The 13,608-nt window shown below is 39.0% G+C and overlaps 1 protein-coding gene across 1 annotated transcript in view; it reads right to left on the reverse strand.

The window, feature by feature from the left end:
• LOC121370223 (dynein heavy chain 1, axonemal-like) overlaps positions 1-13,608 on the reverse strand; it is a 175,400-nt gene that overhangs the window by 143,470 nt on the left and 18,322 nt on the right. The window contains exons 14-20 of the mRNA XM_041495345.1: positions 13,166-13,359; positions 11,881-12,106; positions 10,755-10,874; positions 9,451-9,533; positions 9,088-9,229; positions 7,726-7,881; positions 362-560 (exon numbers count right to left, since the gene is read on the reverse strand). Coding sequence (XP_041351279.1) covers positions 362-560; positions 7,726-7,881; positions 9,088-9,229; positions 9,451-9,533; positions 10,755-10,874; positions 11,881-12,106; positions 13,166-13,359 — 1,120 coding nt within the window. The remainder of the gene's footprint in view (positions 1-361; positions 561-7,725; positions 7,882-9,087; positions 9,230-9,450; positions 9,534-10,754; positions 10,875-11,880; positions 12,107-13,165; positions 13,360-13,608) is intronic.

Consider the following 13,608-nt stretch of genomic DNA (forward strand, 5'->3'; position numbering starts at 1 on the left):
CACTGTGATAGTTCCACACTTACTAGGTATATCACTGATAGTTCCACACTTACTTGTACAGTAATGATCACCCATTCTGACAGTGGTCCACACTCGGTATATCACTGTGATAGTTCCACACTTACTAGGTATATCACTGTGATAGTTCCACACTTACTTGGTATACCACTGTGATAGTTCCACACTTACTACGTATATCACTGTGATAGTTCCACACTTACTCGGTATATCACTGTAATATTTCCACACTTACTAGGTATATCACTGTGATAGTTCCACACTTACTACGTATATCACTGTGATAGTTCCACACTTACTTGTACAGTAATGATCACCCATTCTGACAGTGGTCCACACTTACTCGGTATATCATGGAAGATCTTCACGGACTTGTGCATCGTCTTGTAGGCCTCATTGACGTTCTTCTCGACGTCCTCGGCGTTGATAGTGGTCAGCGGGTCGTTCATCCAGCTCTCGTTCCACCGCAGCCAGTCGGACACCGTAATCCACAGGTTGCGGAACGGCTCAAAGTCCTTCACCAGCTTCGTCAGCTTGTCATACTGAAGTAAGAAAAACACGACTTCTGTCACTTTGCCAGTCACAAACTGTCATACTGAAGTAAGAAAAACACGACTTCTGTCACTGTGCCAGTCACAAACTGTCATACTGAAGTAAGAAAAACATGACTGCCGTCACTGTGACAGCCACAAACTGTCATACTGAAGTAAGAAAAACACCACTTCTGTCACTGTGCCAGTCACAAACTGTCATACTGAAGTAACAAAAACACAATTTCTGTTACTGTGCCAGCCACAAACTGTCATATTGAAGTAACAAAAACACCACTTCTGTCACTGTGCCAGTCACAAATTGTCATACTGAACTAAGAAAAACACCACTTCTGTCACTGTGCCAGTCACAAATTGTCATACTGAAGTAAGAAAAACACCACTTCTGTCACTGTGCCAGTCACAAACTGTCATACTGAAGTAAGAAAAACACCACTTCTGTCACTGTGCCAGTCACAAACTGTCATACTGAAGTAACAAAAACACAATTTCTGTTACTGTCCGTCACTTCTGTGTGCCAGTCACAAACTGTCATACTGAAGTAAGAAAAACACTGCCATCACTGTGCCAGTCTGTCATACCGAGTAAGAAAAACCACTTCTGTCACTGTGCCAGTCACAAACTGTCATACTGAAGTAAGAAAAACACCACTTCTGTCACTGTGCCAGTCACAAACTGTCATACTGAAGTAAGAAAAACATGACTGCCATCACTGTGCCAGTCACAAACTGTCATACTGAAGTAAGAAAAACACCACTTCTGTCACTGTGCCAGTCACAAACTGTCATACTGAAGTAAGAAAAACACCACTTCTGTCACTGTGCCAGTCACAAATTGTCATACTGAAGTAAGAAAAACATGACTGCCGTCACTGTGCCAGTCACAAACTGTCATACTGAAGTAAGAAAAACACCACTTCTGTCACTGTGCCAGTCACAAACTGTCATACTGAAGTAAGAAAAACACCACTTCTGTCACTGTGCCAGTCACAAACTGTCATACTGAAGTAAGAAAAACATGACTGCCGTCACTGTGCCAGTCACAAACTGTCATACTGAAGTAACAAAAACACAATTTCTGTTACCGAGCCAGCCACAAACTGTCATACTGAAGTAAGAAAAACACCACTTCTGTCACTGTGCCAGTCACAAACTGTCATACTGAAGTAAGAAAAACATGACTGCCATCACTGTGCCAGTCACAAATTGTCATACTGAAGTAAGAAAAACACCACTTCTGTCACTGTGCCAGTCACAAACTGTCATACTGAAGTAAGAAAAACACACAAATTGTCTACTGAAGTAAGAAAAACATGACTGCCGTCACTGTGCCAGTCACAAACTGTGCACCACTTCTGTCACTGTGCCAGTCACAAACTGTCATACTGAAGTAAGAAAAACACCACTTCTGTCACTGTGCCAGTCACAAATACTGTCATACTGAACAGACTAACTGAAGTAAAAAACACCACTTCTGTCACTGTGCCAGTCACAAACTGTCATACTGAAGTAAGAAAAACACCACTTCTGTCACTGTGCCAGTCACAAATTGTCATACTGAAGTAAGAAAAACATGACTGCCGTCACTGTGCCAGTCACAAACTGTCATACTGAAGTAAGAAAAACACCACTTCTGTCACTGTGCCAGTCACAAACTGTCATACTGAAGTAGCCACAAAAAAACACCACTTCTGTCACTGTGCCAGTCACAAATTGTCATACTGAAGTAAGAAAAACACCACTTCTGTCACTGTGCCAGTCACAAACTGTCATACTGAAGTAACACACAATTTCTGTTACTGTGCCAGCCACAGACTGTTATACTAAAGAAAAACACCACTTCTGTCACTGTGCCAGTCACAAATTGTCATACTGAAGTAAGAAAAACACCACTTCTGTCACTGTGCCAGTCACAAACTGTCATACTGAAGTAACAAAAACATGACTGCTGCCACTGTGCCAGTCACAAACTGTCATACTGAAGTAACAAAAACACAATTTCTGTTACTGTGCCAGCTCCAGCCACAAAAACTCATACTGAAGTAAGAAAAACATCACTACCGTCACTGTGCCAGTCACAAACATACTGTAAGAAAAACATGACTGCCGTCACTGTGCCAGCCACAAACTGTCATACTGAAGTAAGAAAAACATGACTGCCATCACTGTGCCAGTCACAAATTGTCATACTGAAGTAAGAAAAACACCACTTCTGTCACTGTGCCAGTCACAAACTGTCATACTGAAGTAACAAAAACACAATTTCTGTTACTGTGCCAGCAACAAACTGTCATACTATAGTAAGAAAAACATGACTGCCGTCACTGTGCCAGTCACAAACTGTCATACTGAAGTAAGAAAAACACGACTTCTGTCACTGTGCCAGTCACAAACTGTCATACTGAAGTAAGAAAAACATGACTGCCGTCACTGTGCCAGTCACAAACAGTCATACTGAAGTAAGAAAAACACCACTTCTGTCACTGTGCCAGTCACAAATTGTTATACTGAAGTAAGAAAAACACCACTTCTGTCACTGTGCCAGTCACAAATTGTCATACTGAAGTAAGAAAAACACCACTTCTGTCACTGTGCCAGTCACAAACTGTCATACTGAAGTAACAAAAACACAATTTCTGTTACTGTGCCAGCCACAGACTGTTATACTGAAGTAAGAAAAACACCACTTCTGTCACTGTGCCAGTCACAAATTGTCATACTGAAGTAAGAAAAACACCACTTCTGTCACTGTGCCAGTCACAAACTGTCATACTGAAGTAACAAAAACATGACTGCTGCCACTGTGCCAGTCACAAACTGTCATACTGAAGTAACAAAAACACAATTTCTGTTACTGTGCCAGCCACAAACTGTCATACTGAAGTAAGAAAAACATCACTACCGTCACTGTGCCAGTCACAAATTGTCATACTGAAGTAAGAAAAACATGACTGCCGTCACTGTGCCAGCCACAAACTGTCATACTGAAGTAAGAAAAACATGACTGCCATCACTGTGCCAGTCACAAATTGTCATACTGAAGTAAGAAAAACACCACTTCTGTCACTGTGCCAGTCACAAACTGTCATACTGAAGTAACAAAAACACAATTTCTGTTACTGTGCCAGCAACAAACTGTCATACTATAGTAAGAAAAACATGACTGCCGTCACTGTGCCAGTCACAAACTGTCATACTGAAGTAAGAAAAACACGACTTCTGTCACTGTGCCAGTCACAAACTGTCATACTGAAGTAAGAAAAACATGACTGCCGTCACTGTGCCAGTCACAAACAGTCATACTGAAGTAAGAAAAACACCACTTCTGTCACTGTGCCAGTCACAAATTGTTATACTGAAGTAAGAAAAACACCACTTCTGTCACTGTGCCAGTCACAAATTGTCATACTGAAGTAAGAAAAACATGACTGCCGTCACTGTGCCAGTCACAAACTGTCATACTGAAGTAAGAAAAACATGACTTCTGTCACTGTGCCAGTCACAACCTGTCATACTGAAGTAAGAAAAACATGACTGCCGTCATTGTGCCAGTCACAAATTGTCATACTGAAGTAAGAAAAACACCACTTCTGTCACTGTGCCAGCCACAAACTGTCATACTGAAGTAAGAAAAACATGACTGCCGTCACTGTGCCAGTCACAAATTGTCATACTGAAGTAAGAAAAACACCACTTCTGTCACTGTGCCAGACGGTAGCAGGGATAAAACACACACATATGACTACTGGAGTATGTCTGCAATACAAAATGATAAAATCAAAACCTAAAACACAGCTCCTTCACCAACTTCGTGAGCTTGTCATACTGAAGAAATAAAAACAAGCCATCTGTCACTGTGCCAGCCACAAACTACGTAACACTGGGACACAACACACACATACAACTACAGGAATACATTTTCAATATAACATGATAAAATCAAAATCAAAAACACAGCTCCACTACAAGACGTATCACCAATGGGCTATTTCTCCAACATCATAACTAAAAGTTAAAACATGGTCACAATATAATTTTACAGTACACTTAGAATTACAAAGAAAATACCATGAGAGAAACATTATTAATCACCACAAACATTCAGTATCTCAAGTTGTGATGAGGGATATCAGAAGAAAACACATAATAATTTTAATCACACTTATCTGTCGTAGCTAGCAATGTTTGAATGAGCAAGTGATTGTTTAAATGTTGTTCATGTGGTTATACCACATATTACCATACCAGTTATGATTATACGACATAATTTAGAAAACAGAGTTGAAGACATATAATTATTAAAGTATCACAAAATGTCTGTGGGACTAGCGGCTGGAGCTTCACTGTGACAACAAACTGTGAAAAGGGTCTTTAGTTGAATAATAAAAAGTGAACAAGTCAACTAAAAACTATGTACGATGCTCCATGCACTACCTGCCTGTGAGCTAACTGCCAGGGTTGGTACGTTGGTACACAACACATCCATCACCATGCAGTGCTGCAATATGTCATGTTAACATATACATCATGTCAGCATGCAGGACTCGAAGTCCTTGTGTTTGTATACCATATATCAGTCATCAATGACAGCAATGTATTCAGTGTGTGAAGAATGGTCATGTTAACATATACATCATGTCAGCATGCAGGACTCGAAGTCCTTGTGTTTGTATACCATACATCAGCCATCAATGACAGCAATGTATTCAGTGTGTGAAGAATGGTCATGTTAACATATACATCATGTCAGCATGCAGGACTCGAAGTCCTTGTGTTTGAATACCATACATCAGCCGTCAATGACAGCAATGTATTCAGTGTGTGAAGAATGGTCATGTTAACATGTACAAGTGTCAGCATGCAGGACTCGAAGTCCTTGTGTTTGTATACCATACATCAGCCATCAATGACAGCAATGTATTCAGTGTGTGAAGAATGGTCATGTTAACATATACATCATGTCAGCATGCAGGACTCGAAGTCCTTGTGTTTGAATACCATACATCAGCCGTCAATGACAGCAATGTATTCAGTGTGTGAAGAATGGTCATGTTAACATGTACAAGTGTCAGCATGCAGGACTCGAAGTCCTTGTGTTTGTATACCATACATCAGCCATCAATGACAGCAATGTATTCAGTGTGTGAAGAATGGTCATGTTAACATATACATCATGTCAGCATGCAGGACTCGAAGTCCTTGTGTTTGTATACCATACATCAGCCATCAATGACAGCAATGTATTCAGTGTGTGAAGAATGGTCATGTTAACATGTACAAGTGTCAGCATGCAGGACTCGAAGTCCTTGTGTTTGTATACCATACATCAGCCATCAATGACAGCAATGTATTCAGTGTGTGAAGAATGGTCATGTTAACATGTACAAGTGTCAGCATGCAGGACTCGAAGTCCTTGTGTTTGTATACCATACATCAGCCATCAATGACAGCAATGTATTCAGTGTGTGAAGAATGGTCATGTTAACATGTACAAGTGTCAGCATGCAGGACTCGAAGTCCTTGTGTTTGTATACCATACATCAGCCATCAATGACAGCAATGTATTCAGTGTGTGAAGAATGGTCATGTTAACATGTACAAGTGTCAGCATGCAGGACTCGAAGTCCTTGTGTTTGTATACCATACATCAGCCATCAATGACAGCAATGTATTCAGTGTGTGAAGAATGGTCATGTTAACATGTACAAGTGTCAGCATGCAGGACTCGAAGTCCTTGTGTTTGTATACCATACATCAGCCATCAATGACAGCAATGTATTCAGTGTGTGAAGAATGGTCATGTTAACATGTACAAGTGTCAGCATGCAGGACTCGAAGTCCTTGTGTTTGTATACCATACATCAGCCATCAATGACAGCAATGTATTCAGTGTGTGAAGAATGGTCATGTTAACATGTACAAGTGTCAGCATGCAGGACTCGAAGTCCTTGTGTTTGTATACCATACATCAGCCATCAATGACAGCAATGTATTCAGTGTGTGAAGAATGGTCATGTTAACATGTACAAGTGTCAGCATGCAGGACTCGAAGTCCTTGTGTTTGTATACCATACATCAGCCATCAATGACAGCAATGTATTCAGTGTGTGAAGAATGGTCATGTTAACATGTACAAGTGTCAGCATGCAGGACTCGAAGTCCTTGTGTTTGTATACCATACATCAGCCATCAATGACAGCAATGTATTCAGTGTGTGAAGAATGGTCATGTTAACATGTACAAGTGTCAGCATGCAGGACTCGAAGTCCTTGTGTTTGTATACCATACATCAGCCATCAATGACAGCAATGTATTCAGTGTGTGAAGAATGGTCATGTTAACATGTACAAGTGTCAGCATGCAGGACTCGAAGTCCTTGTGTTTGTATACCATACATCAGCCATCAATGACAGCAATGTATTCAGTGTGTGAAGAATGGTCATGTTAACATGTACAAGTGTCAGCATGCAGGACTCGAAGTCCTTGTGTTTGTATACCATACATCAGCCATCAATGACAGCAATGTATTCAGTGTGTGAAGAATGGTCATGTTAACATGTACAAGTGTCAGCATGCAGGACTCGAAGTCCTTGTGTTTGTATACCATACATCAGCCATCAATGACAGCAATGTATTCAGTGTGTGAAGAATGGTCAATGTGAAAGGATGCTTTTTTCTCTGAAAAACGGTGATAGAATTCCAATGAACACGTTCTTACAATTCTTGCGAGATGGTAACTTCTTCCTGATCTTAGCTGCAGTTTATTTAACAAATAAAACATGTTTATTATGAACACACACATTTATATTTGTATAATGCATTCTTTAACAATCATATTACAAACACTTAGTACTTCATTATTTTAAAAACACATTTAACTTAGAAGTAACTAATCAGTATGTTTATTTAATATTACAACAATAAATAATGTCCCGTTGTAAGCACTCCTCCAATGTAATATAATATAAAGTATAATGTAAAGTACTTATAAAAGGAGTCATCAAAGCAAGCAAGTCACAAATGCTGTGGGTATGCAGTACCAAGACAGCACATGTACTGACAAATGGGATGACATATACTTACATTTGTGACGGGCTGGCCGAATAGTCGTTCGCGGTTGTTAAAGGTCTGAGTGAGATGGGATGACATATACTTACGTTTGTGACGGGCTGGCCGAACAGTCGTTCGCGGTTGTTGTAGGTCTGAGCGAGATGCTGGGCTTCCTTGAGCTGTTTGTTAACGCGCCGCACCTCATTGGCGATCTCGTGAGCCTTCTGTTTCTCTCCGTGAGCCGCCATTCCTGCCACCACCATCTACACAAAACACCACTTGAGTAAGTCACCTTCTCATAGTTAACAGAGACCAGTCTACTTTAGATATTTCTCAACTAAAATAATATAGGCATCTACATGAAACAACAACACCACTTGAGTAAGTCACCTTCTCATAATTAACAGAGACCAGTTGTCGCAAGTCAAGGGTAATCAGAGCAGAATGGGATTTGAAAGTAATTATTTGTAGATTTACTATACTATGTTTATTAGAACACATGTGGTATTTTTAGTTTTACATATGAAGTTTATGGTATAATACTTATTATCAATTATACGGTAATACAGGTTGTACAGTTGAGAGAAATGCAATAGATTAGTCATAGCTTGGATCATGAAACTTAAGATTTCTTGGTATGGGATTAATTAGGCAAGGTAGGAATTTGTATTGTTATAGCTTGTAGCAGGAGTGGGTAGTTGGTAGCTGAAAAGCTGACTGTGAATAAAAGAGGTGACTTAGTTATTGTTTGGGCAGTGTAGCAAACTTAATTTGGTTTTATGTGTTGTTTCTTTTAGTTATCTAATCACTTGTGACACCAGTCTACTTTAGATATTTCTCAACTAAAATAATATAGGCATCTACATGAAACAACACCACTTGAGTAAGTCACCTTCTCATAGTTAACAACAATACAGAGACATGTCTACTTAGATATTTCAAAATTAAAATAATATAGGTTTGACTAAACACCTTTAAGAAATATATAAATTATATCACATATCCTGCATGACAATTAATACAAAATATCAATGGTAGTAAGTATATCTATAAATAACATTCAAATTAAATTCTGACAATTGACATCAAACATCTTAGTGATTCAAAGTTTAAAGTGAGCCTTTTAGTAGTTTGGCAAACTCTGAAATGATGTCGCCAAATCTAATTTCAAATTAATGAAGCACTCTGTAAGAAAACAAAGCCTCATTAACAATCTATTTATAACACTAATTTACAGACATTAGTTCAGTTCATATTTAGTGATTTTGGTAGATATCGTTTAAAAATTATACTTTTTGTTTCCTCGTGTTATATCCACTGGAAAATATTGTATGGTATAATGATAATGATAATAATAATAATAATAATAATAATAATAATAATAATAAAGACGACAATGTTACAATGAATCGAATGAGCCTGTATGGTCACTACACGTTGAAGAGAAACAACATCAAAACAAGGTTTACCTGCAAGGTATCAAGCCGGTCCTCAAAGTTGGTCTGGTCTGACTGTTGCAGTTTGCGGAATCTCTCCTCGTCTTCGTCCAGCTGGGCGTACGTCTGTTCCATTTGATGCTCAATCTTGTGTGGCCAACCGATGGCTGTCCATCTAAGAAATAATATACAGTACATGTAAATAACAGTGCAAACTGCCAGCTACTAACAACATCCAACATACAAGAGTAGTTTGAAAAGCAAATATTACTAAAGATAAAACTCACATAAATTTAATCTAGAACATAAATAAAGTAAAATCAGACTTAAGGTAAAAAGAGTTTGTATGAATTTAAAACATGGATTAAGATGGAAATGAGTTTAAGCTGAGCTTACTTTGCGTTGAAGTCATCCGTGGGCAGACTGTAGTAGAACTCTTCAATCAGTTCGTAGTCTGCCATAGCCTTGTCAATGTTTTCCTGAAAGTTTAATAATATGCATAGTGACACTCCATAAGACTGTATCAGTAACAGGAAAATTACGGTTGAATCTTTAGAACTTGGCACTATTCAGTGTACTTTGCCAAAAAAATTGAAAATGTTTACTTATTAAAAACCACAAAAGTTGTCATGTATTTCAATACTATGTTAAAAACCATAAACAACATAATATCTAGAATGTTTAACAAGAGTGGTGATAATCCTCTGAATATTCTAAAACTTGAAGGAAAGAAAGAGATGTTTTATTTAACGACGCATTCAACACATTTTATTTATGGTTAAGGACCACACACAGATATTGAGTGAGGAAACCTGATGTCGCCACTTCATGGGCTACTCTTTTTGATTAGCAGCAAGGGATCTTTTATATGCACCATCCCACAGACAGGAGAGTATATACAACAGCCTTTGTTATACCAGTTGTGAAGCACTAGCTGGAACGAGAAACCTGCTACATTTTTCATACTGCAGAAATGGATCTTTTATGTGCACTTTCCCAAAGACAGGAAAGCACACACCACGGCCTTTGACCAGTTATGGTGCACTGGATGGAAAAAAAAAAAAATCAGCTGGATGGATCCACCAAGGTGGTTTGAATCTACGACAAAAGCACCTCAAGCGAGCACACAACTGACTGAGCTAAATCCTGCCCTCGAGCACAGCAAAAGTCTAACCTGGTGTTCTTTGAGTTTGTCGCGGATAATCCCTTGAATATTCCTAGAGGTACGAGTGAGTTAAACCTGAACACAGAGAAAGTCTAACCTGGTGTTCTTTGAGTTTGTCGCGGATAATCCCTTGAATATTCCTAGAGGTACGAGTGAGTTAAACCTGAACACAGAGAAAGTCTAACCTGGTGTTCTTTGAGTATGTCGCGGATAATCCCTTGAATATTCCTAGAGGTACGAGTGAGTTAAACCTGAACACAGAGAGTCTAACCTGGTGTTCTTTGAGTTTGTCGGGGATAATCCCTTAAAAATTCCTAGAGGTACGAGTGAGTTAAACCTGAACACAGAGAAAGGCTGACCTGGTGTTCTTTGAGTTTGTCGGGGATAATCCCTTGAATATTCCTAGAGGTACGAGTGTGTTAAACCTGAACACAGAGAAAGGCCGACCTGGTGTTCTTTGAGTTTGTCGGGGATAATCCCTTGAACATTCCTAGAGGTACGAGTGAGTTAAACCTGAACACAGAGAAAGGCTGACCTGGTGTTCTTTGAGTTTCTCGGGGATCCCCTTCATCCACTCCCTCATTTCAAAGAGCTCCTCCACACAATTGGGCTTCTCATACAGCTTGCGGCTGAACGACTTGAACTCCTCACACGCCTGTAACACAGAAACAAAAACACATACAGACCATGTCAAAATGGCTTTTACTTACTCTTCAAATGTCTACATTTTAAATAAATTTTATTATAAACAGTGGGTCAAACTCCATGAACACCATACACTGAGCTAAATATTGTAAGTTATTGTAAATCTGTTGTTATTATAATTAAAGACATTGTCTTAGTTTGCTACTATTGTAAGATGTTTTTGACTAATAACTTTAGGCTTTTTAACGACTGAAATTACATATCAATTAAATTTGTTTAGAATATCAGTGTCTGTATACCCAATGTGTTTGTGATTGCCTTAATGTTTCCAGTAACTCAAACTTCATTATACTTCATAATATATATATATTTTTTGATACATCAATATTATTGTGATGTAAAATCAAATTGTTTATTGCAAAAATTAAGGATGACTAGAAACACATGTCAAATCCAAAAACGGATATTGTAAAGAAACAAATGTATTTAGGCTTTACTTGTTAAAATCACCTTCTAGAGGCAGCAATCTCAGGACTCTCTCTCTAAAACAAATAAACAAATCATCCCCCTCCCTCACCCACACACTAGACTGGTTTGTGACTCGCTTCATCAGACTGTCAGAGCAAGTGAAAATGTTACGACACCCACCCACTACAGAATAGTTTGTGAATCACTCCGTTGGCCTGTAAGACCAAGTAAAAATATGACCAGACTGTTTCATGGCCTCTTTGTCAATGAAGCCAGTAGAAGTGCGAGTGACTCACCTCGTCGGCCTGCCAGTAACGGTGCGAGTGACTCGCCTTATCGGCCTGCCAGTAACGGTGCAAGTGACTCGCCTCGTCGGCCTGCCAGTAACAGTGCGAGTGACTCGCCTCGTCGGCCTGCCAGTAACAGTGCGAGTGACTCGCCTCGTCGGCCTGCCAGTAACAGTGCGAGTGACTCGCCTCATCGGCCTGCCAGTAACCGTGCGAGTGACTCGCCTCGTCGGCCTGCCAGTAACCGTGTGAGTGACTCACCTCGTCGGCCTGCCTGCGGAGCTGCCTGGCCAGCAGTTCGAGAACGGCGTTGCTCAGCGTCTTCCTTTTCTTGGCGAGCGCCTGCCGCACGTTCTCCGTGTTCACCCAGAACGGGCCGATGATGATGTTTGTCGGAATCGTGTTTTCGATCACCTCCTTCATCTGGAGGTGCATCTCCACCTCGGCCTTCATCTCCGGCGCAGAATGGCCCGCCGCCTCGTAACTCCTGTTACATCACAAAACATCTCCTGTTATACACACAACACAATACCCCAGTAATATCGCAAATTGTTAGTTCCCAGTAAATAACATTATTCTAGGGTGATATACCTTTAGTTTAGTAGAAAATTTAAAATTCACAAATGAACAAACTGGAATGCTAGTTTCTCACTATAATTAAGTATGTGTATTAAATAATACAATCATGATACATAAAGACTATATTCAACTTAATGAATTTGAGGTATATAACCTTAAATAGCTATGTGTATATTTTAAAGAATACAAACCTTATATACTGGTTGATGTTCACATTGATGATGAAGGAATGGATGTATATATAAAAACTTGGCTAAGAGTATATTATTTTAAACAATACAAACTGATGTATAGCTACTACTGGTTAGCTATGTGTATAATATTATACACAGACTTGATGTATAGATTAGCTATGTGTATATCATTTTAAACAGTACAAACTTGATGTATAGGTTACCTATGTGTATATATTATTTTAAACTACAAACTTGATGTATAGGTTAGCTATGTGTATATATTATTTTAAACTACAAACTTGATGTATAGGTTAGCTATGTGTATATATTATTTTAAACTACAAACTTGATGTATAGGTTAGCTATGTGTATATATTATTTTAAACTACAAACTTGATGTATAGGTTACCTATGTGTATATATTATTTTAAACTACAAACTTCATGTATAGGTTAGCTATGTGTATATATTATTTTAAACAGTACAAACTTGTTGTAAAGGTTGATGTCTATGTATATCATAGAGTACAAACTTGATGTAATGGTTTATGTCCATGTATATTATAAAGAGTACAAACTTGATGTAAAGGTTGATGTCCATGTATATTATAGAGTACAAACTTGATGTAAAGGTTGATGTCCATGTATATTATAGAGTACAAACTTGTTGTAAAGGTGATGTCTATGTATATTATAGAGTACAAACTTGATGTAAAAGTTGATCTCCATGTTTATTATAGAGTACAAACTTGATGTAATGGTTTATGTCCATGTATATTATAGAGTACAAACTTGATGTAATGGTTGATGTCCATGTTGATCAGCTCGAGGTAGGGTTCATACTCCCGCGCGTACGCCTTCATTGGGATGAGTGCCTTCTTGACGGAGCCGCTCACAGTCTGTCGCAGGTCCTCCACGGGAGGCTCCCGTTCTCCCACAGACTCCAGCAGCGGTGTGCCCGACCAGAAGATGTCTTCAAGGATGTACTGAAACCAAGATCACCATGTGTAAAAGTATCTCAACCCAACACAATGAATAAGAGTACAGTTGTAGTGCAATGATGGCAATATACATGACACTGTACAATTAAACGTACTTAAATCACAGGAAGATAACAAACTGGCTACATACCAAGCAATAGGTGACTGCTTAATACACATCTCTCTGTACTATAGTAGATGGTTTTAGAGTATGGTAAGTGACTGTTTTATACTGGGGCATGTTGAGAGAACCCA

This window comes from Gigantopelta aegis, chromosome 4, assembly GCF_016097555.1.
Source record: "Gigantopelta aegis isolate Gae_Host chromosome 4, Gae_host_genome, whole genome shotgun sequence".
NCBI lineage: Eukaryota > Metazoa > Mollusca > Gastropoda > Neomphalida > Peltospiridae > Gigantopelta > Gigantopelta aegis.